The following is a 25,435-nucleotide window of genomic DNA, read 5'->3' as shown; positions in this document are numbered from 1 at the left end:
TTTTTTCGTTGTTGTTAAGACAGGCAATAACATTTTCAACCCCTCTGCTTCTCATATGTTCTTGGAAACAGCTGAATCCTTTCAGCTACAGTTGTCAAAAGATGTCCACAAAGAACAGGCACTCTGACATGAAGAATTTAACAAAACAGAACACAGGTGCTTAACAGAAAACATAAGCAATCTAAATAAGTACAACCATATATCCTTCTTATAAGGAAGGAGTAGGAGGGAAAGAACTGCATGATGAAGGAGAAAAAACATAGAGCTGTAACCTAAACCACAAGTAGGTTATTAAGAGTAATGACTTTCTAGGTACTATAGTCCAACTGCACCCAGAGGAAGCTTCTCTCATTGTTATCTGTTCCACGGAAAACCCATCCTGAGGAGCAAGTATCTCCAAATGCCTGTCTGCTTACTGATCTACAGCAGCTGTGCAGTGCCTTGGGGGGGGTTAAGGCCTTTCCCTGAAGTAGCAATAACTTCATCACCACCTCTGCCAGAAACAAAGCTTTATGCAGAAACAGTCTGCAGAGGGACCTGGACAGGGTAGATCGATGGGCCGAGGCCAACTGTATGAGGTTTAACAAGGCTAAGTGCCAGGTCCTGCACTTTGGTCACAACCACCCCATGCAACGCTACAGGCCTGGGGAAGAGTGGCTGGAAAACTGCCCAGTGGAGAAGGACCTGGGGGTGTTGGCTGACAGCCAGCTGAACATGAGCCAGCAGTGTGCCCAGGTGGCCAAGGAGGCCAACAGCATCCTGGCTTGTGTCAGGAATAGTGTGGCCAGCAGGAGCAGGGAAGTGATTGTGCCCCTGTGCTCGGCACTGGTGAGGCCACACCTTGAATACCGTGTTCAGTTTTGGGCCCTTCAGTACAGGAAGGACACTGAGGTGCTGGAGCATGTCCAGAAAATGGCAGCAAAGCTTGTGAAGGGTCTGGAGAACAAGTCATATGAGGAGAGGCTGAGGGAACTGGGGCAGTTTAGCCTGGAGAAGAGGCTGAAGGGAGACCTCGTGGCTCTCTACAACTACCTGAAAGGAGGTTGTAGTGAGGTGGGTGTTGGTCTCTTCTGCCAAAGTCACTAGTGACAGAATGAGAGGAAATGGCCTCAAGCTGCATCAGGGGAGGTTTAGATTGGATATTAAGAAAAATTTCTTCACTGAAAGAGTGGTCTGGCATGGGAATAGGCTGCTATGCTTATTCCAGGACAGATTCTGCTACTGCTATGCTGACATGCACACCCACACCTTCAAGACAATGACTGGTGACTTTATAAGTTGAAGTAGGTTTTGCTGTGGTTTCTTTTAAAAAGAAGGGCACAAATTAAAACTGCAACTAAGACAAAGTCTGTCACACCTTATTTTAAAACAGAGCTAGTATATTCTAACTAGAGAACTGGTTTTCACATCAGTCATGAGAACACTCATTTATGTCTTTGTCAACTACTACCATTTGCAAATTTAAATGGATAAAACCTTAAAAATACAATACCACATGCAAGACCTGAATGTTTAAGTTTGTAAGTATAAAGCATGTCTCAAAAATACTTTAAGAGTAATATAAACAATAAATATTGTATGGTAAACATTCACCTGTAGTTTAAGAAAACTGACACAATAGATGCTGTCTTTCTAATTAAGATATGACAGGAAACATTAAAGGCTTACATATAAATAACTGTCACTGGTATATTTTATATGTAAATATGGATTATAAAACAAAACTATGCAAAAAAGAGAAGTTATTTTACAGACTGAAAGTTAGATGTGTCAAATAACTTATCATATGGTGAGTAGGTTTTGTTCATTTATGAAGTGATTTAGCAACCTGTAACTTAGCTTCGCATCTTAAACGTTTATTTTCCTACTGTTACTTTACTGGAAAAATATTGTCTAATGATACAAAGCCAAATAGTCCTCCAGAACTTCTTGAAAATACATGCATTTAAACTTGGAAACACTAAGGTTTTACTCCCCTTCAAGGATGCATTCCCCTACCTCCATGCATTAAATCTTTGTTGATGTTATTCATGTGTCAATACCTGGAAAAAATATAAGCCGCCTGGGGGGTGTGCACTTTGTTTATTTTGGTGGGGTGGGGTGGGTGTCCCCCCCCCCCCCATTTTTAAGTACACTGAAATTAATAAAAGCTCCCCAGAAGTTCTTCTAAACATGTGTTCTGGAAAGCCTGTGCACCACAGCTATAAACATCTATATCAAAGTGCAGCAAAATATCCTATAGTCTTCGTGATCTTGCCAAATTCAGTTTTAAATACTTGAAATTTTTGTCTAACTAGTTCTTTTAGAAATAGGGAGGAAGAAAGGTAAAAACAGTACATACAGATTTGGTTTTGGTGAAAAACTCTTTTTCCATATTCATTGTTTCACTTATATGCTCTGAAGTTCAAAAGAAAAAAGCTCTTACTACTGCTGTTCCTCACAGCAGGAGTTATCAGTAAAACTCACAATAGAAGCAGGATGAATGTAGTAGTCTTAGTACTAGGGAAGTGTTGTGGTATAGTACCGGAACAGATCTTCATTAGCATCCTGGGCTGCATTAGCAGTGCAGCCAACAGGTCAAGGGAGGTGATCCTTCCTCTCCAGTAGGCACTGGTGAGGCATCTGGAGTACTGGGTTCAGTTCTGGGCTCCCCAGTACAAGAGAGACATGGACATATATTAGGATGAGGCCAATGAAGGGCCATGAAGATGATTAAGGGGTTGGAGCATCTGACATACAAGCAGAGGCTGAGAGCGCTGGACTATTAAACCTGGAGAAAAGGCTCAGGGGGATCTTATCAGTGTGCATAAATACCTGATGAGGGGTATAAAGAAGGTGGAGCCAGGCTCATCTCAGTGGTGTCCACTGAAAGCACAGAAGGCAATGGCACAAATTGAAACACAGGGATTTCCATTTAAACATAAGAAAACGCTTTCTGCTGTGAGGGTGGTGGAACACTGGCACAGGTCATCCACAGAGGTTTTGGAGTCTCCATTCTAGGAGACACTCAAAACTGAACTGTACAGAGTCCCTTCGATCCTCAGTGATTCTGTGATTCATTTTTTGCCACTGCATAGGAAGGTCCACCCCCTCATTTTTTCTTTTCATATCAGTGCTTACTGCAATCTACAGTCACCTTATGGTCTTGAAAGCAGTGGAAAAAAATGCGTACAGAGTTAAGAGTCACACTACTATAACCTGGTAACTCTGAAAACCTACAGGAAACAAGAAAGGAAGACTAAAAGAAAACAGAGGAAAGCTACAATACTAGTTACTAGTTTTGCACAAAGCTTTTATTTTGATAGAAGCAGCTCTCAGGAGTATGTTACACAAGCTAGCAATAGGAAGCTTTTTACAATCTTCTCTCAGGAGCTGCCAAATTAAAGCAGCAGGTGAAAATTATGTTAAGAAGGTAATCCAAAAAAGATCAAAAGTCCAAAAGTAGTAGAAGATACTTTCAGGAAACCAAAACTAAACACAGAAGAAAAAGTCACAGAAAATCCACAGAAATAAAGGAGAGAGAAACAGAAGCAACAAAAAAGTATTAGTACAAAGAACATTAGAAATCCCAAGAAGCAGATCAGCAGATCAAGAAGCTCTTTCCCCTACCTAGCCAAATAGATGCAGAAGCTTATGAATACCTTGCTATCCAAAACCAAGGTAAACATCAGCCTAAAACCTCCTAAATGAAACCCAGTAAACTCAATCTTATCCTTATGTTTCAATTTGTTCCTGCATCCACTGATAGGAAGTAGTAACATTTTTTGGTACATATGCAGAGTTGGTAAATGCTAGAAGAAAGTAAGCACGGTTCACACAAGATTAAGCTTGGTTCTGAAGCAAAAGCCCTTCCAAGCACAACTGCTGCTGAAAGTCAACGAAATAACTAATATTTAAAAAAAGCAAACTTTGAGGAATCATCTTTTCTAATTCAGTGAAAGTTTAAGTGCCCTGCCATTTCTTTAAGAACAGAAAATGGGATGCTCCGGATCCACAAACAACATGGCACATGGGTACTGGCTCAAAAGCTGATATTCCTGTTAACAGCCGGGAAAATACTTATCCCCTCTAAATACTTACAGTACACTCTTGCATCTCCTGTTCCTTAGTTGCCAGCCTCATCACCAGAATATTTTCTCTTCGGGCAGACTCTTGCTGTTGCTGTTTCAACTTCTCTTCAGATTCTCTCAATCCCGTCACATCATTAGCTAATAACACAAAAAGCACATTTTATAGTATCCTCTCATGAACAGTTTTTAGCAACAGCTGAATCTAACCACCAAATTCATAAACAGTAAAACCGATAAATAAATAAGCGTGACTATAGTACGCATAAATAAGAAAAATCAAAATATCATTAAGTATTAGAAAAGCTTGATAACAGTTGGCTTTAAATATATCTTTGTGACCCTTCCTTAAGGCTTACTGAACTTTTGAAAATATTTCAATGTTTCTATAGGAAGTAACTTTTAAACTGCTTGCTTACCGAACTACTATTACAACTTGCAGGCTGAAACTTGGGAAGTTAGAACTGCCCTGCTATCTGTAAGAAATGTTGAAGATAGGGTGGGGGAGGGGGGGGAAGTCTACACTCCAACAAAAAGTGATCCATGGTCTGTAGAACTGAGACATTTGTGGTCAATCCTCAAAATGGACTCAACACTCCATGAGTAAACAGTAAGACATTAGAGAATTCAGAACTGGCAGTTTAGTTGCAACTAGAATTCTTCTAATTCATGAAGATTTATGATGGTTTATGTGAAACATAAGAGAAAACAGCACAGCACATTTCTGAATTACTCAAATGGGAACACATGCAAGCAGCCCGATATAAACAGTATACATTAATTCTGCTAGCTGTCACATATAAAGTGATGGAAAGTTGGAATAATTAAGATTTTTATTTTTTCTAATTACTTGAGAATTATTACCTGTAAATGTAAACTAAGAACAGCACAAATTGCTTCAGGACAATTATTTCTAAATTAATTCTTTGCAGGTAATTCAATAATACCAATTACTATAACCTGTATTAGAGTTTCCAAAATTGAGAAACTGTGAACATTAGAACAACTTCTTTATCTATGCTAGGACAGTTTGAGATTAGAATTAAATCAACTGCTTATATTTGCTCTATTTTAGCCTCTCCAAAACTCAAACATTATGGGGTGGCAGTAGAAGAGACGGATGAAGAAAAGGATGTTTTTCCTATATCCTCTTTAGAAAGACTCAAGTACAATCCAAGTTTTAAAGACAACATAAGACTGACATTCAAATAGTTAGTTTGCCTGGTCAGATTTAATATTACTCGGGGACTCATTTTAGACCTTTACCTCTACCAACTATTCCCCCTCCCATGTGGTTTACTAATCCTGTAAAACTGCTGAAAGCACATTCATGGCATATTCTGGTAGAGGGTAACGTTCCCCTTCCAAAGGAAAAGTCATAAAAATACACCTATTTGTGGGGTTATGTTTTGGGACTTCCCCCTCCCAGCAGTCTGGGTACAGATGGTCCTACTCATACAAAAATAGACTTTGTAGAAGCTGTCTGCAAAAGAAAATAAGTGGCTAATAAAGCTAGGAAGACTGGAAACTTGCACTAGGAAAACCAGGTATTTTTCTGACAAATAACTGACAGATTATCTCTTATTTCACACAGTTTTGGAAAGCACAGATACTAATTGAACACTCTGCTATGTACAAACATTCAGGTAACTTGTACCATTTTGAAACTTGGCTAACTTACAATTAAGGTCTGTGTACTTGCCCTCCAGAGCTTGCACGTACGCTTCATACTGTTTCCACCTATTGCAAAGAAAGAGAAAAACAGAATTTTCTGAAGCTCAGATTATTAAATCAAGACACCTCATTCCTAAACTTCCAGAGTATACATTTATACCATAAGTCATGAAGGAATTACAGAATTGCATAAAAGTTAACTCCAGTTTTAAAAACAGGGCTTTTAATCATGTAAATAGTTAAATCCACTTTGCATCTTAAACCGATAAAAAGGTGTGTTACACCACTTAAAACTGACATCTTAAAACTTACTGCAACATCTTGGACAAACATTGGGACATAACACCCACTACTTAATTATCTGTGTAAAGTATCTAAGACACATCTCATTCTCAAAGCAGAAAATTTCCAACAAAGTTCTGTAACAGAAACCATAACACAAAGACAACATTAAGTCTGTTACTGAATGAACAAGACTACAAGCAAAGCGTTATTACAATAAACTAGAACTCACAGTCTGGGTTAAGGAGTTATACCAGCTCAGCTCATTCAAACCAAGACCACGCTCTGAATATAATCAGTCTAATAACTCTTTGAAGGCATGCTATTTAAGCAATTAATCCAGTCAGAAAACCTCACACTTAACAGCACTGCATTTGATACAAACCATCAAATCAGTAGCAAATAAAGTCTGCAGTAAAGCTTAGCACAACACGCTTACCACAGGATGATATTTTGGGTGATTGTTTTTAAAGAAGTACTTTGCTTCTATGTGTCTTCCTCACAATGGTACAATTCCACATTATGAAACAAATTCATCTAATACCACTACAGAAGGGGAAGGTTTCAGTTCCCTCCTCCCAGCTAACCTTTCTCCCTGCCACCTATTTTATGCCAGACTCAACTGCTCTATTTTAACTCCCTAACCCACACCACCACTACTTCAATGAAAAATAAAAATCTAACTCTAGATCATTTTTGACTATTTAGTGTATTCAAACAGCTTGCTAAAGGGTCTAAAAAAGCATTTGATTTGTAACAGCCAGTGAGATCACATCAATGGAAAAAGCAAAGGTAGCACAAGATGTCTTCCTCCTAGCAGCCACAAAATTTTGCATCTCTTCAGCTGAACATGAAATCAGCATGAATTAACTCTCTTAAGCTCTGTATAAGAGAGCAGTTGTATTCCCATTTAACCCTTCAACTTACCTCTGCTCTAAAAAGAACATTGTTAGAAACAAAAGTTTCACTGTTTGACCACTAAAAGTTCCACGTTAGTTCAGGAGATTTCAATCCCCCAAAAGTAAAACTGAAACAGCCTACTAAATAGCAAGCCTGGAAAGAACAAAAACCTAATTTTTACATGAAAGAACTACATGAAGTAAGAGTTGGTCTCCAAATACAGCTGCAGGATTACTTGACTTTTGAGTTACATCTCGCAGCCTGAAAATAATTCCATCAAAATCACAACATACCACACACTCCCCCACCCCCCAATAACAGGAGCTATGCAAAGAACCAGTGAAATGAAGACCTGAAACAAGTTAAGCAGACATGACAGACCACTACCAGAAAACAAAAAACCCCACAGAGCCTGTGGTCTACCAAGAATGTCAGAGATCACACCTCTAAGTCACCTCTCAACAACTGCTAGTATTTAAGAACTGAATTCCTGGAAAGAAAGCCCCGAGTGCACCAGGCCATGTCATAGACTTTAAGTCACATGCCTGCCAACTCTTCCAGAATAAACTCTTCAGATAAAGTTTTGTAAAAACCTGGTGAAGACTGTTGCAGCTCATCATCAAGCAAGTTTATGAAATTGTACAGAACAAACTTGTGATCATCACACTGACATACTCAGAGACAATCTTCAACAATCAAGCCATCAATTTAAAAACTTGAACTTTTTCTACCACAGTAGCTTTAATTTCACACGTATGCACTGTCTCAGTTTTGCTACTAGAGAAGATCTCAAACAATTTTCTCTTCTAGCAATTGGTTTTTACCTTACCTCAGGCAAACCAGAAAGCTAGCAACTATAGAGACAAAAAATCAGAAGTAGTCTTATTTCATGCAATTAGATTTCAAAAAAAAAACAACCAACCCCAAACACCCCAAACTACACAAACAACCCCCTCTGCAAAAAACACCCCCCCAAAAAACCACCCAAACAAAAAACAACATTAAACTAGACAACTGAACAGACTAAAAGCATCCAAAAAAAATTGAAATAATGAAAATTTAAAAACATTCACATTAATGAATTAGGCCATTCTTACACATAACTTCAGGTCAGAAAAACAGGCAAATATGTCAGTAGACCCTTACTGAAAGGGGACTGATTCCTTTTCAGACTTGCAGTTATCATTCTTCATTTGATGTGTATATATTTTTGTAGTGATCTCAGTAATCCTGATGACTAGTATGTGAAAGTATTTACCAAGTGTATCAAACAGTTTCTCAAGAACATTTATGAAACCAAGTTAAAAGGAATACAAACAAAGACTTTCTCTTATATATAGATACACACACTTTTGACTAGGTTTAGGTATTTTAAAAACAGTCTTGAATGGCCCTGATAATTTAGTTTTCACTTAAGTGTCTATTAACTGAGATAGAAATTATAAACGATGTTTAAAGTCTTGAGTCCTTAAGTCTTCTCTTGTAGTAACTTCTTGTTCACTGCCTTCAATAACCTGTTTACCTAAATACTGTCTTTCAAGCTTATTTTGCTCTGATCATCTTCCCTTGTTCACAGTAGTAGCACATATCGTTAAGAGGGAATTAAAGAAGTTCTTTGGGAAGTTGTAGCTTCTGAAATTATACAAAAGGAAAAAAAGGAACTATCACAGAATAAAGCATTTTTTAAAAACTGTTGAAGATTGTCAGTATTTGTAGTCCTCCAACTCTGAACACTTAACTCCTATCTATCTTTATTCCTTCTTCTCTGTTTATTATGCCTACACTGGTAGGCAAGACCAGATGATACTGGACAAGTGTCAAACAGGACAGGTGTGAAACTATTTCTGGGTCTCAGATGACTACATGAGTGGTGTCTGAGAGAGTTCTCTAAATGAACAATTATCACAGAAAATCTGTTTGTACAGAAGAGGGCAGTATTTCCAGATGCACAACTTTGGCCTTACATTGTACAACTGAATCTCCATGCACAACAGTTACTTCTATACTTTTTTCAGCAACATGGACTTCCAGGTGCTGGTATACAAGGCAGAGGTGAACCTGCATTCCCATTACATGAATCTCACATGCTAAGTTCTCACACAGAGCTTGAAAGAGGTGCCAAGGACAGCAAGTTTGTGGAACGTTGTAACGATGCCTTTGCACAGTGATGAAGCCTGAGCCATACCATGTTGAAACTAGACAGCAAAAGTTGAGTCTAATGTAGCAGTGGATGTAGCATCACTTAGAAATCCCGGCTACCAAAAGCACAACTCAGTACAGTCCAAGGGTTCAGAGCTACAAACGGGGGAAAAAAAGAGGGGGAGGGGGAAACAAGTATGATCTGAAGCCCTCCTACTGCTATCACGAAACTGTTAGAAAAAGTCAACTCACAGGTGTCACCATATGCCAGAGCAGGTCTGTTTGTATTTCAGATCCAGTTAGAAATTTTAATGCAAACTGTATGCAGCAATATTGTAATTCTCTGCAGAAAAACCATGCGACTTCCCCGTAAGACACCAGAACACATTAAAGACCTCTGATAAATTATGAAAGTTTCTACATAAATAGCATTCCTAAAAATTCCATACTTCAAACGTTTTCCAGCTAGCTCACACTCCAGGCTCTTCATGGAAAAAAATTTTTTTATCCTAAATACTTTCTGAAGGTCAGTAAAAGAAACGCATTAAAAAAATCAGTAGCAATACTAACAGAAATATCCCCCAAAAAATTATGTCAGAGGTCAAATTTGAAGATTGCTACTAGCACATCTTCAACTACAGGAGGAAAGCTTCTCCCTGGGAAACCTTTTTGCCTTACTTGAAGAGGATATATGCCTTCTGCCAGCTTTCGTCTACACTTAATACCTGCACTAGTTTAAACATTTTTTTAACAGACATAGGTAAAATCAACACTTACATTGACATAAAAATTCAGTTTTCAGTTAACCTATTTAAGAATTTGCACATACTTGCAAAAGCTTCTTTAAACAAACCCGTGTTTTATAGGAACTCGCTGGCTAGACCTTAAGTCCAAAGCCTTTCTTCCCAAGATCCAAGAGTTAGATTACACATGTGAAGAGAACCAAGAGATGCATTGGTTTAAGCAAATGCAAGAGTTGCCTTGGCCTCCTCATCCCTGCCCCTTTTGGTACATCTGTAGGGCACTCGGGCAGCTCATCAGTGAACTTGAGTGGGGAAAAAGACAAAGGCTAAAAGCCATCTTTTTCCTCTTCCATCAGTCTGGTTTCACTCAATATCGGCACTTGACCTGTTTAGTAGTTCATGTCAGTAATCCGATGGCTAAACAGTGACAACCTGAAGAGTATCACTAACATGCTACTTGGAAGGGCACTAAAGAACAGACAGCTGTACGCAGAACTAGGAAGACAGCCCTGAATCTGATTTACATTCAAGGGGTCAATACAGTCTCACAAGAACTGGAAGATAATTGGGCAGTGTTATGTACATCAGTTAATTCCATTCATTCTCCAAAAATATTAAGCAGACTTTAGGACTCTGTGGCTTCAAAATACCTCCAGAATTGCCACTATTTTTCTTTGAGCAGCCATTTCTTATGCTGAGCTTTGGGGTTCATTTTTTCCAAGAACAAATAAGTACTTAGGGGGCAGGGCACACACAGCATTGCACCTAAGCTGCTCCAACAGTTACTGGCTACAAGTCCGTGTTGATTGAAGGTCAGTGGAAGTACTGTATTTCCTCAGAACTGCTTGTGTAAATCAGGGTGCTTCTATGTTTTACAGACTAATCACTAGGCTAAATGATCAGGGCAATACTGATCAGGTTTTTAGCTACGATCCAAAGGGTGCTTTGTTACCACGGTCCTGGATCTTCTTTCTTCACAGAAGCTCCTACACAGTCAAGCTAAGTAGCTACTGCACTAAAAAGGGAAGGAGAAAGATGAAGGAGATGAGTCCACAGCAACAAGTAATAAGACAAGCAGAAATTCCCAAAAGGCTGGACTGAATGGCTTCTTGTTGATCCTGCTCACTTCTAGTCAATGGAAGTTAAAATGAACAAACCTAATGTATTTTGTGGAGAACAGTGAAATTGGGATTCATGGCACATGAACTGACAAAAAGAGATCAGTATTTTCTATATATGTACTTTATCAGTGCAATTTTAGTTATGATGATGCATTACCTAAAAGAACCTAAAGCAAATAACACATGCCTGTATCTTAAAAAGCACTGTCCCACCAAAGCATGACCAAAGACATGCATTCCAAATCTTAAATCAAGACAATCCAGTAGTGGTCAACACGTTTTTCTATGTCTGAATTTAGTAGAGATGCCGTTGATTAAAACATGACTATACATATAGGAGTGTTATATTTTATTCCAACTTACAAATGAAGCAACAGTTACTGTACTAATTGCTAGTTTTACATGAAATCGCAATTAAAGGTGAACTAACTATAAATCCATTAAATATGCACCCCATTCAAGGAAAAAAGCAGCATTCATTGGACTGCTTAATGCAAACAAATAATATGGACATGGCCCAAACAGCATTTAAGTTTCCACTTCTGGGTATAATGGACAGTTATTCTCCTTAAATTCAGCAAGTGGCCTTTTTGAGAGAAGTAGTTGCTTTCTGTGCGCTAAGAAGAGAATTTGATAGCAACACAGCTGTCATTAGCAATTCCCTCCTGTCTCTTCATTAATACAGTTTAGCTGCTGACATATATTTACCTCCTTGGGTGTATTCCACCACATTCTCACTTGAATATATACAAGGAAAAGGACCTCTTCTACGGTAGAAACTAATCTTTGCAAGTTACAGAAACTTACTGCAATTGGAAGCATTTTTTTTTGTTTTTCACATCATCAGTCTGAAAGCAAGATGCACAGAATCTATGCTTGGGTACTCTGACAGATTTTATAGGTGCAAGTAAGGGCACAGCTTTGCAGACCTGGGAGTTTGCTGTTCGCAGGGATAATCTTGAGTATGGAAACTTTTATGAAGAGATTCACAAGGCCTAAACCACTTAACATCAAAGCAGCTTGTTTTCCTACTGTTTGAATACGTTTTTCTTTACTACCCAAAAGACTAGATAGTCAAAGGAAGCCAGAAACCATTTTTAACCATATGGAGCCACACTCTGTTGACTCCCCTGGAAAGAACTGTCACCCCAGAAGTAGCTGGCAGTATAGTTTGCCCAGCAGAGGGAATAGCCGATCACACACATTAAGCATTGCACTTGTGCCCTCATGTTTCTGCACAGTTTAGTTTTTGTTCTATGAAATAGCAATATTGAACTTGAGAGACCCTAATAACATTAATAACTTACAGTGTCCAAAAACCCAGGAGCTAAAGTTTACCAAAATGCACACACAAACTACTTGAGCAGATTAAAAAGATGACCCACAGATGCCTAATTTAGAAATCAGGAAAGTCAGGTATGTGGGGACAAGTGGCTTGGGTCAGTTTCTTTAAGCAGGTGGTCTGTGTGACAGGATTGCCTGGTATTTTTTCCATGGTGACACTTAACTTTCTAAAAAGTGAAAAAGGCCAGGCTCTTCTTCATGCAAGTTCTAGGCAATGAAAACTTCATTTTAACATTTTACTGTTAAGAACTGAACATAAGACGACTGCATGGACTAAGAGAACCTAAAACTTACTGTAGGAGTAAGGAGTTGACATTCTTCTGATGTTTAAAAAGAACTTTCTATCTAGCAAGGAATACAAGCAACCGTATCTTCTAAAGTTACAAGCAAAGAAAAAACTCCTAACTCATGTATTACAAAATATTGTTCAGGATTTTATCTCTTTGGAAAAAGTGTTTCCCCAGAACTATATACAGAAGAATTTGAGACAAGATGAGAACTTAACAAGAGATATACCATTGAAAGGATAAAATAGTTTTGCAGAACAAGGGAGCTAAAAACAATGGAAGAGGGAGGTCACACATCTTCCAGTGGAAGTTCACTAAAATGTAAGGATGGAAAAACTGCTTTTTACTTTACCTTAGGATGAGCTCATCTCTAGGCAAAACCTTAAAATCTGCTTCACTAAGGCGAACCTAGGGAGCAAAAGGAAAAGCACAACTTATCAAGCTGTCATGGTTACCTGGGGCAGGGGGGAGATGGGAAGTCACAAGTATTTTTAAACATACCTTCTTTGGGAGAGGTTCTTCATTCGTCATTGTGAACTCTGAAGGAGGAGGGGAAAAAAGTTTTATTTAGTGTAGTTACTAGTGTACATGAAACACTGAACAAGTCAGAAACTTGTACTTCGAGCCTTATTTTTTTAAGGTTTGCTATATGAGACTACTGAAATATTGGTTCCACACAATGCAGAGTCAGAGTACAAAACAACACTATGACAAGTTTGCTGCTATAATCCAGATACAGAGACAACCAATGCATTTTTTCTAAGAGTTAACCAAAACTTTTAGATGTCCAAAAAGCCTATCATCAGTAATCAATTCTTCCTATTTCACCAAGCAAAACCACTGAACTCTGTCCATATTTGTTTAGACCAAACTGATACTCCGTATGTGCTTATATCTATTTAATGTTGTATTTTACAAGGTTGAAGGTAATCAGGGTCTGAGGAAAGCAATTTATGCTACTAGTTCAGTATCTCTTTGGAATAAAAGTAAATCAGTTGTGAACATCACTGCTAACATTTGTCTTGCGTCAAAATAACACATTCTTCCAAGTACTTACTGTCTTAATTTAAGATTCTGATAAACAGGAAGCATTAAGCAGTTATTTTAAAACCTTTGTGAATATTTTTAGGAAAAGATGTCAAGTAAATGGCTTGGATACAGTGTCAAATTCAATTCCTCTTGTGTGTATATAGCATAATAGGATTGTACTGTGCTATGTTAAATATCACACTTCCTTGAGTTACAAGACACACTTCCTTACCTCAAAAGGTTATTACATAGTATTTTCTACAACTATTCTATTAAAAATACTGAGTCCACTAAGATTATAAGCATACAAGTAATAATGAATGCAGGATTTGATAGAGGCATGTATCTTTGCAATTTGCTTTCCAACAAAAAAGTTGCATATAATATTAAAATTCAACAAGCTTGTAAAGCTGCTGCGATGCATGTATACCCAGGAAACCATGTGTCAGCTCCTTGGTTGTTAACACTTAGCTTCACAAAAACAATGTTCTTTAGTTAAAAGAGTATTTTATTTTCTAAAAAAAACTTTTTACAAACTACCTTAGGTATTTTCACAGTGACACCCAATGAACCAATTTAACTTTTCCAAATGCTAAGGCAAAGAAATCCTAAAATTGGTGGTCAATAAGAAAGAAATACATGCCAAATGAAGTAGAGCATCTTCAACCTACACTAACCATTGACAGATAACACAGCACTCTACCAAACAAGCCCCTGGTTAAAAAATAAAAAACAAAAAGAACCCCAACCACCACCAAAACTCCCCCCCCAAAAACCAAACCAAACAAAACATCCCACACACAAAACAAGTTCCAAGCCTTTCATAAAATAAAAGCTGACATTGGATACCAGAGAAAGGTTTCAAAAAACATTCAGTAGAAGCATCTCACCAATGAATGGCAGCTTCCTGTTTTAGTCTTAGTAACACACAGATACTTAAGCGCTTCCCTAGCCTAAGAAGTCCCCCACCTTCCCTCTCACACACAGGAAGTCACTGAAGCATTTTACCTGGATGCAGCTCCTTATTTGAGACTGTTTTACCGAAAACATACCTTAAATATATTCAAGCAGAAGAGGCTATCAAGACAAACTGCCGGTTCCCAACTCAAGTCATCCTAAATAATGCAGAATAACTTTTGCAATCACAGGGGGAATGCTTGTGACCCCTGTACTTAGGTTGCCTACCTCTCCCACTATAAACTTTCCTGAAGATTTTTAGAATCTTTAACTCCTCCAGAGTTTGGAAGTAGTCTTGAAGATCTCAGCAAGATATAAGTCCTTGACAGAGAGAGAGAGATGCTCTTCAGATGTCCCACAGAACTACAGCTAACACCGATTAAATTGTGCAGATGATGTCAGGTCATTATTTGTGGGTTCCTCAGAAAAGTACCATAAGCATTAGACACCAAAAAAGGTGAGCTGCCCCAAATACTTGGCCTGGGAACCCTGCAGCAACACTTGACTGCTGCCACAATCATGGCTGAAAGAAATCAAAGGCTGTTGCTCCATCTAAGGGTAGTCTACCTCGTATCTCCAGACCTCACACAAGGTTCCAGCATCCAGTTCTCTACAGGAGCACCAGCCTAGGCTACTCTAACCTCTTCACCCAGCACACCACCATTTACAAAGCCATCTCTTGCTTTCAGGTGAGTACAAAAGTGCTGAAGACTGAGGTTACAGGCCATCGCATTACACAAGTTCCCGTCTTACTGCAACCTATTATCACTTGTAGTGATAGAACTATACACTAAAAATCCTACGCTAGCTAAAAACATTCTACAGGTTATGTTGGAAAAACTAGGTTGATCCCATCTACAGAAAAACACCAGCACTCTTTCTATATTTGTGAACTGAACTTCACTTCACTACTCCCATGCAACAGCTTTTTTGGCACCTATAGTAACTTACCAAAAGCTTGGAAATTTATTACTGCTACATATTTCTACCAATGCACTCAGTGGTTTTTAGAAACATTGTGAGCATCAGGCTGACTACATCAGTTGTCACAGTGATTTGCCTTAGCTTCCTGTTCATTAACAGATGAATTTGTATGCTACAGACAATTGCAACTGAAATGGTCATTCTTTGAATTTAATATAGTAACTTTTCAAGTACTGTGCAGCAAGGGGTGCTTCTCATTACCTGGCTCACCTCTAAAGGACATGATGATGTCTCTCCTGTGAAGATTAGAAATATTTTGCAAGAGCACAATGAAGTGCTATTTTCTACAATAGAAAGAATCAGTGGAAACAGTCTTCCCTTATAACTGACTGGAATTAATACCATGGTATTTTGTGATTTATATGATGAACACCTTAACTGAACTATTCCAACTAAGCACTTTCATGTTTTGGGGAAGTAATGGCTGCTCCATGCCACCCCTTCTGTGTACCTGCTCCTAGCAATGAACAATATAAAACCGTATTCCATACTTAAAATAACGTTGCCATGAGCACTGAAGGAATTTTTATGTAATCTATCCATGTTTTAAGCTTTTATGGCACTTTAAATAGGAAGAGCTGAAGTGAGGAAAGTGCATTTCAATTTGGGGAACTCCAGTAGTCTGTACACCTTTTTACCACAATGTTTTGAAAACACGGGATTTTAAAAAAAACTAAGAAATAGAGTCATTAAGTAACATGAGGTATGCTGCTTTACTAGTTACACCTGAAGTAAGGCCAGTTATTTTAACGATATGAAAAAGAGCCGTGGGGAAAACCCCGCCATAGGCTCCAGACTCCCGAAATATGAAAAAAAAAAGCTTCACAAACAACACTCCGAGAGGGCAGACTCCACACTTGGCTCAGCAGCCACGCTCTGAGACCGTCTCCCGCGCCCACCTGCCGCCCGGCCCCGCCTCCTGCGCGGAGCCCCCGCCGTTGCGGGCCCGGCGGAGCTGCCGGCCGGACGCCCCGCCGCCTGACAGACCCCGCCGCCGCCCCCGCCCCCCCGCCCCGCCCTCGCTCGTCTTCAAGGAGTGAACAGAGAAACGCGTCTCCCGCGCCCCAGGGGGGCGGCGGCGGCGGCCGCCGTGCCCGGGCGTGGCGGGTGCCGAAGGCCGGGGGAGGAGGATCCCAGCGGAGCTGCCGGGCCGGGCTCGGGACCTCGCACAAAATGGCTCTAAGTGCTTCCGCTCCTCCCCCCCCCCCCCCGCCCGCTCGAGGTGAGGGACGAAGCCGCCACCACCGCCTGGGCTTGGCGGCCCGGGACCGCGAGATACCCGGTCCCTCCCACCGGCCCCGCTACCTCCCGCCGGGGGGGAAAGCAGCGGTACGGGGGAAGGGGGTGGGGGTCTCGGCGGTGGGGAGGAGCGCTGGCGCGGCCACTCACCTCCCGCCCGCGGTGCGGAGGCCTCGCTCTCCCAGCACGCTAGTTGCCTGGGCCGCACCCGTCACATCGAGGGCGAAACGCCGCCGCTGCCGCCACCACTCAGGCTCGCCGCCACCTCCGCTCCCGCGAGCAGCTGTAGGGGCAACGCCGCTCCGCAGCCGCTGCCGGGGCCGCCGCTGCTGCCTTCCCCCGCCCGGCCTCCTTTCGCGCGTCGCTCCCGCCCGCTCTTTATTTGCGGATTCTCTGCGCTACAAAATGGCGCCCAAGGAGGAAATGAGCGCCCGGCCGCTCCGCCCACGGGCCGTCCCCCGCGGGAGGGGCGGGGGCTGTGCGCGCAGTCGGCGGGAGCCGCCGCAGTGGCGCGGTGCGGTGCAGTGAGGGTGGGGGGCCATGGGATCGGGACCGTGGCCCGCATGGGGGGGCTGCCTCGGGGGAGCTGCCCCCCCCCCCGTCTCCCCCGGTGGATGGCGGTGTTGGGGTACCCCTGCCTTGCTGGTGTGCCGGTTTCCTCGGGGTGATTTGAACGTTTGATTTAAAGCCTGTCAGTTGAACAGGGGGGTGGGGCGTGGGAGCGCACGGCGGGCGGCCCGTGGCGGGGCACCCTGAAGCGGGCGGAAGGATACAGGCGCCGGTCCCGCCGCCGGGCCTGGCGGCCGCCCGGAAAACCGCTTCGCGCCTCCTCGGGAGGCTGAGGGGAACGATGGCACCTCCAGAAAAGAGAATTGCGCGTTGCCGTTAATAAGGTGCAAGATGGGCGCCGGGTTTCCCAGCCTGGCTCCTGGGGCTTGCTGCCTGCCTGCCTGGTCGGGGAACGATCGTTTTCAGTCAGTTAAACCGAGCTCGGCGGTATCGGTGCAAGTCGGTGTCGTCAATCGACAATGAAAGGAAAGGTAGTTACGTTCCAGCAGCTTCCAAACAAATTAAACTTCAGTTTCAGCATTTGGGGAAATAAAAGGCATACTGTTTGCCCTTAATTGCAGCCTAGCACTGGGCTGCTACTTTAAAATATTTATCTTGATTTCTCAGGCAGTTGTTATTTGGACAAGTAAAGCCAGCAAAGTCATAATCCTTCTGTAGGCTAAATTAGTTTGTCAGCTGGGTTATGCAGGTGTAATTGATTGTCATTCAGTACATGGCCGTTGAAGATGCTCCAGGAATCTGCTTTCTTGACTCTCTTCTGGTAGCAGAAAGAGTGTATTTGCTACAGAATAGATTCCAATGTACGCGTCCCCATATGTCTGTGTAGAATATATATAATTCACAGATTTTCAGTGAGACCTTGACACATTTTGAAACCCATGCTATGCTTCAAATGATTTGACCTGGTCCATATGATCGGACCTTTGCCCAAAAAGGGCAAGGATTATGTGATTAGTGACCACAAGGACAGAGGGCTTGAATTAATTGCTTTGAACTCTTATTTTTAAATTGATAAAGATATGCTGTGATTACTGTTCTGGGTTTCCTGCTCCTTCCTCTGTTTTGTTTTTGAAAATACCTTGCAGTTATTTATTTTAAGCTTTCAAGATACTAATTTACAGATGAAGCCACCACAGTGTAGCATGGACGAGGCGCTGAAGTTCCAGAGTACTCATTAATGTGGCACATTGACTTGATTTCTTCATGCACAAATGCAAAAATTAAAATTGCTTATAAGCCAGGTAGGACAAGAAGTGGAAACTTTTTCCATATAAAAGGGATGCAGAGCTGTACTTAAGGCTGTTCTATTTCTACTCTCTGTGTAAATTGCATAACATTTTCTGTATATAAGTGGCGATTTAAACACAAGATTTCCCAATATTTTCCTGGAGTTTGGCTATTCTTTATTCTGCTCAGAAACCAGGCCTCCCTTGTGTCTTTTTAATAATACAGATAAAGGTCTAGCTCAGATACACCGGAAGGTGCAGGACCTTAAACCTCGAACTGGTGCCTGTTGTTTGTGTTCATGAGCATGTAGAAAATATTCCTGTATTTTCTTATCCCTTGTCAGCACTTAGTTATTAAAAACTTACCTCTACAAGCATAGATTACATTTGTGGGAAACATACTAGCCAAGCAAGAGGCAGGCAGCCAGAGACATCTAGAGGTAAAAGGAATCAGTCTGCAGAGCTTTATATTCTGGCATACCTTATCTCTGTCCCTTCAAATTAATGTGGGTATTATCAGCCTACACTTACAATTTTTGTTTGAGAAGATAAGAGCAGCAATTTGTTAACCGGTCCTCTGATACTTTTGGGAAGAGGACATTTAACTGAAATAATCTTCTATTCTCTTTGCACGTCACCTGACGCAATGAAAGCTAACCTGGGATTTTTTGGTGCTACTGGAATAAACATGTTGACACCTGCATTGGGTTGTGTTTACAGCATAACGGGACTAAATTTGCTTTTCACATAGTGCTAGCGTAACCCTCAGCAGCATCGTTTGTCTTCAGATGAGAAGACATGTAACGATCTGTCCAAGCACCAACAAAAAAGGTAAATTCATATGTTCATTCATCTATAATGATAAGATGAAATAGGAACCAGGTTATGAATGCATGGTCAGTACAGCTTGCTGTAATTAGACACAAGAAATAAATATGTTTGAGGTGAAAATAACCACTGCACTTTCATGAAGTATACTGTGTTTGTGTCTTTGTTTAAGACACCATGTGAGTTGTATGGTAAAATTATTGAAGACTCTCTTCTATTCTCATGAAAAATTTGATGGAAAAGTTGATTTTAAAAAGAGGAAGAATGTCGTGACAAGACTGTCATTTGGCGTTCGAGTAAACCCCCTGCACTCCAACACTGCTGCCCATGCTCTTCCTGCCGCTGCGTTCACGCCCAGGGCCTGCTCAGGGGATATTAATGGAAACGGTTCTCATTTTTGTTCTAAATCTGTTCATGTTGTCTCATCCAGTTTTAGGTTCCTTGGATGATAGTGTGTCGTTCATTAACTTAATTATCCCTTGACTGGAAGGCCTGTAACCTTTTTTACCTGCTCAGTTCTGGGTTTCCTTTTCTTCCCTTGGTTTGAGATGGAAGCCAGCTGGAACAACATGGAACAGTAAGACACTCCTAAACTTAGATGGATGCTGTTTGTCACCTTTTTTTGGGACGTTTTTTCCCCCCATTTTTCTGTTGGCAGTCTGTCACATCTTTGCAGGGGGAGTGCTGCAGGGCTCCACAGTTTCCACCCTGGGACTGTGAGGACTGTTTCCCTTCCTTTTCATGACTGAACAGCGAGAGGTGGGTGAAACACCACAGCAAGGGAAACGCAGGCTTTAAGGAAAACTATTTACTAGTATAACAGACTCATAAAATAACAGTATGCAGGTCAGGAAAGCTAGGAAATGGGAAAGAAGTGAGATAAAGCATTGTTCAGAGCAAAAAAAAAGTTTGGAGTACTGTTACATATATTTCTTAGCATTTTAAAGGACGCTAAAATATCAGGAACTAAAGAAAGGCTAATCAGCTCTTGCAAAGGTTGTCCTTGAGTTGTCAGGATATGAGATGGAGGAAGGCAAAACCGCAGGACATCTGCTGGAGCAGAGTGTGAGCTGTTGGGGTCACTAGAAAAAAATGCTGTGGCCTACAGGTGTGTGGGGAAGATAAAATGTATGGATTGCTGCACTGTGGAGAAAGTGATACTAGGTAAAGATCCGGGCAGCAAAAAGCCTAAATTTGACATCCGTGAGCTCTCACTCCCTTACAGAAGCTTCCTGAACGCTAGGCTGCAGGCTTAATGCTGTCTTTATATGCCCTGATAAGACGTTTTTAAGGATCTTACAGAATTGTCACATATATTTTCTTTCATTTTTAAAGCAAGAAGCAATTAGAACTTCTTCAGAAAGCTCTGATAATGACTTCTCTTTTAATTACCAGTAATTTTTAATGATTTTTTAATATATATAAGGCTCCATGAAAGCATATAAAATCAACAGCATGACAATGGTCAACTCCACAGAGCCAGTTTGTTTTGCAACTTTCGTTTCGAAGACGGCAGCACTTGCGATGCTACCGCACACCTGTGAATTGGTGTGCGCAACACAGCCATCAAGAGTTTTGCTCCAGTTAGGGGCTGACCACAGTGGTGAGTGAATTCCAGGGCCTCACCTGGAGGCATCCCCGGACTGACAATCAATTAAGATACAATAACAGCCAAATGGTGGCTTGAGTTAAATTCAGTTTTGGGATGCTTACTAAATACTGCAAGCTTGCATTTGAAGTACACATGTGCATATAGTTGCTAAGGATATAAACCCAGGTATTCACAATACCTTTTTTTAAGCCATAGAAAGGCCATGATGGTTGTAATAATGGAAAGGTTTTTCTGTTTGAGGGGAAGAGCATTTGTTCTTAAACACTGATTAGATTGTGAGCTTTCCCTGACAAAAATAGATTCAGGGAAAACACAGATTGCTCTTAACACAGCCAAGAACACTTTTTGCCTATCAGGAACTTGATTTCCAAGGACCCGATCAGAAGGTTGGAGTGTAAGGCTGAGGAATTTTAGAACACTCATCCTCACTGGGAAAAAAGTTTGTTCTTTGAGGCATACCTTACGTGCTGAACTTATCTGTGGACAACTGAGCATCAGTCCAGTGGTAAGAAAACCTGGAAAAATAAAGAATTGTCTTGCTAGACCTGAGAAAGGTATTAAATGTGCTCACTAAGCCTGAGTGCCCTATATATCACAGAATCCCAGGTTGGAAGGGATCTCAGGGATCTTCTAGTCCAACCTTTCTAGGAAAAGCACATTCTAGACAACATGGCCCAGCACCCTGTCCAGATGACTCTTGAAGGTGTCCAATGTGGCAGAGTTCACCACTTCCCTGGGGAGATTATTCCAATGGGTGACTGTCCTCACTGTGAAAGATTTCCCTCTGGCGTCCAATCGGAATCTCCCCAAGAGCAACTTGTGTCCATTCCCCCTTGTCCTCTCCATGTGACTCCTTGTAAAAAAGGAGTCTCCATCTTCTTTGTAGCTACCCCTTAAGTACTGTACATGGTGATGAGATCCCCTCTAAGCCTCCTTTTCTCAAGGCTGAACAAACCCAGTTCTCCCAGCCGATCCTCACATGGCAGCTTCCCAGTCCTTTGGTCACCTTGGTGGCCCTTCTCTGGACCCCTTCCAGCCTGTCCACATCCTTTTTGTATAGCGGGGACCAGAACTGTACACAGTACTGCAGGTGTGGCCTGACAAGCGCTGAGTAGAGTGGGATAATGACTTCTTTACCTCTGCTGGTGATGCCCTTTTTGATGCAACCCAGCATCCTGTTGGCCTTCTTGGCTGCAGCAGCGCACTGTTCCCTCATGTCCTGAACGCAATGTCACAGTATGTGGAGGAAGGGGAAGGCTTTCTCAGATCTTACCCAAGTGAAAAAGGCTCTGTTTTTCATGATTGGTGCTTGTTGTTGAGTTTACTTGTTTTGGTAGCTGATTTAATTTTTCTAAGGAGACAAAGAAGGGTGACTGTACTCTCCTTTTGTCAAAGAGCAAAAAGCTGGCTTTTTGCTTAGACCAGCCAAGGGACAATTCCTATTCCCTATCAGGAATAAAAGTAATTTCAAACACAGACAAAGCACAGAAAACCTGTATCTAAAGGGTGAATGTCTCTTAAATGCTTTCAGATGAGAACTGTGGACCCCAAAAGTATCAAGGATTTTGAGTTGTCTTACATAATTAACTGTGACAAGGTTTGACTCCTGTCTTTGAAGACACCGGTTTTAGTGTGCACTCCTGCGAAAGTAGTTGAGTGTGTTCCATGCTGCTGGAAAAGAATAAAAAAGCAAAAGAGAAATAAAGAAAAGCAGGATACTCTCATCGCTATTAGTAACAAAATTCCCAAATGTTGGCTAATTATTTGACATTACATTTAAGTATCATAAGTATCATATCCTACAGCAAAGGACCTGTTCAAAAAAATATGAAGACGGATCACTTTTGCTTCAAACCTACATCTTGCTCATGGGAACGTATTGGCATTTGCTTATTTCACTGCTGCGAGCGTTCCCACACAGCTGCAGATCAATGGAACACCAATAACTAATGTCATGTCTCCATGAGTGACCAGAGGAGCACACCACCTCTTCGGGCTGTGTGGAGCGGTGCAAGGCAACATCAGTGGGGAAGGAGAGGAGCCACATCTCCTTTTGTGAGGAATCCCATGTGCATTTTTTTCTGTAAGGATCCCAACAAAGCAGATATTAGTACTATTATTTGTGCAGAAGATTTTAGAGACTAGAGAATTTCCTATTACAGGAAAGTTGTAAAATTAAGTTGGTTTTTTTTTAAATTATAGAGTGATCTATCAAGATTTATGAATTTAAAGTAATTGTTCTTTGCAAATCTTTGCCTGTAGAAGGTGTGCAGCTTAGTTGTTATCAAACTCACATCCCCAACAAAAGCATTTTTGTAAATATTCACTGACCAAGTGTCAGACTGATGATAAAAAGCAAGGGTTTCACATTTTGATAACAACACTAATCTCTGTAAAGGTTAAATTTAGAAAACACTTTTTAGCAGAAGAGTAAATTAATAAACACCGAAATGCTCTAAATTTTAGCCTATTTCGAAAAAAACTGAGCCACCATTACCAAATAAAAATGCCAAAATATTTGCACTTCGACTATTTCACATAAGGCACAAGTCCATTTCGTTGTGTTCATAGGAAGGTAATAAATAAACTTTGCGCAACATAGCCTTACTTTTTTACTGATAGCAAGTAAGCTCTCTGTTCTGAATTGACGTCCTATTTTTTACTGACTGACTGAATTTCCCAGAGCTTAGATTTCCAAGAAATGGTAAAATGTACCAGCATAGGGCAGTAGTTTGCTATTGAGTATTATGCTGCTCATTAATTACACTGAATTTAAAAGCACATCTGCCTAGTCATGTTTAATAGGTTTTTTCTCTACATGTAAATAACTTTGATCTGTAGCATACATGTTTCATCATTATTTGCCTATGTGCAATTGCTATGTTATTTTGTTCCTTTTACATGCGTTTGGGTTTTTACGCATTTAGATCTCAATCCTGGGCACTGTTGAAGCAGAGTTAAATAGGGTACTGCAAGTCTGATGAAGATACCAAGACAAAACTCATTCACCTTTGTCGTTTCAGGGTAGCCCAACATTGCAGCCTGGTCCGTCACTCGTGTGGAGTTGCAAAACAGCTCTGCTCTTTGGGACTGAGAACAAAGGTGCTGCAGGTCGGCTCACTGGGGTGAGCCGGCCTTGAGTCCCTGGGCCTGCCTCACATGCGAATGCTTTCTGTCTGTTAGTGGATTAAAGGTGAAGTGTGGTGAGGGAAGGGGCTGAAGCCTCACTTTATGTTTTATTCAGTATTTATGGAGATATTCATAAAGCTTTAAATACACAGGCATCCTGACTGTAAGCCTTACTTCAGGTGCATTGTCTTTTTGGACTTTGCGCACCTGCTGACATTTAGTGTTAATCTGAGTTCAGCTTACATTATTGATTTTGTATTTGCATGGGTGACCTGAACGTGCAATCAGTCAAATATTACATTAAGAATGACGTATTGGTATATGGTACAGTAGATAAATTAGGTTACTTGGCGCTGCCCTCATACATCGATATTACTCATTCTCTGCTGAATTTTGAACAGATGCAGAGACTACATTGAGTCATATGGGGTTGCTCAGGAACTGTACAATATTTTTCTAAAACAATCACTCTGTATTACTTAATCAGATATTCCTGAGTTTTGCTGGTATGGTGGATCTACTAATTACTACTGACGAGTCTTTAGAAAAGGCACCAAACATGTTTTTCCTATCCAGATTTAATCTGAGGTCTTTTTTAGTGTTATCAGCTGCCCTGAGTGCACAGCATCATTAAAGAAAAGGTGTAGTGCACGCCTGTTGCCAATTAGTGCATCCTTAGGAGGCTGGTGGATTGGTCCACGTAAGGATTTGGCTGCCCCCAGGATTTTCCAGAGATTTCCTTTCCTGAAGACATCTGAGGAGATTTTCCTCTTGCCAAAAGCTGGAAACTCCAAAGTAACTAAAAAAATCTTATGACACGTGGTTCCCTCCTTTGGCCTGTTCCTTCAGTCAGACCGAGACATGTAAAAGGAGAAGCCTATTTTGGGTGTCGGAGTTACTCTGACTAGCACAGTTTAACAGAGTTAGTAGTGAAATCTAGGTTAACAGTCTAGCTTTCCATAGCTGAAGCGGGGCTTTTTTGTACCTAGTAATGCTGTAGCCTTTTATGTTGGAAAGCAAGAATAGTGACTGATAGGCGCCAGAGGAATCCAACTCAGGTATTGTGTTGCTCCTGTTGCTCAGTGTTTCCTCACAGAGGGTTCAGATACATTTTATGCATGCAGATTGAATACAGCCAAGTTCAGATTAGCCATCATGCAGAATGTGATCGCAGGTGTATTGGTGCATGCCCTGTCTTACACGTTTGTCATCTCACAGTATGTGCTTTTCTGGGACGTTGACCTTTTTCCCCCCCAAAAAAAAACCTGACCAAATTTTACTATGGTGATAAAAAATATACTCCC

The 25,435-nt window shown here is 41.0% G+C and overlaps 1 protein-coding gene across 2 annotated transcripts in view; it reads right to left on the bottom strand.

Moving 5' to 3' along the window:
- Nucleotides 1-17,192, bottom strand: part of WTAP (WT1 associated protein) — a 28,328-nt gene extending 11,136 nt beyond the window's left edge. The window contains exons 1-5 of one of the 2 annotated variants that reach the window (XM_064446963.1): nt 16,917-17,192; nt 13,059-13,096; nt 12,910-12,965; nt 5,749-5,807; nt 4,081-4,208 (exon numbers count right to left, since the gene is read on the bottom strand). In XM_064446963.1, coding sequence (XP_064303033.1) covers nt 4,081-4,208; nt 5,749-5,807; nt 12,910-12,965; nt 13,059-13,088 — 273 coding nt within the window. In that variant the 5' untranslated portion in view covers nt 13,089-13,096; nt 16,917-17,192. The remainder of the gene's footprint in view (nt 1-4,080; nt 4,209-5,748; nt 5,808-12,909; nt 12,966-13,058; nt 13,097-16,916) is intronic. The other variant, XM_064446962.1, reaches the window with a different exon arrangement.
- Between the last annotated feature and the right edge of the window lie 8,243 nt (nt 17,193-25,435).

This window comes from Phalacrocorax carbo, chromosome 3 (assembly GCF_963921805.1).
Source record: "Phalacrocorax carbo chromosome 3, bPhaCar2.1, whole genome shotgun sequence".
NCBI lineage: Eukaryota > Metazoa > Chordata > Aves > Suliformes > Phalacrocoracidae > Phalacrocorax > Phalacrocorax carbo.
This window is presented reverse-complemented; position numbering and strand designations above follow the sequence as displayed.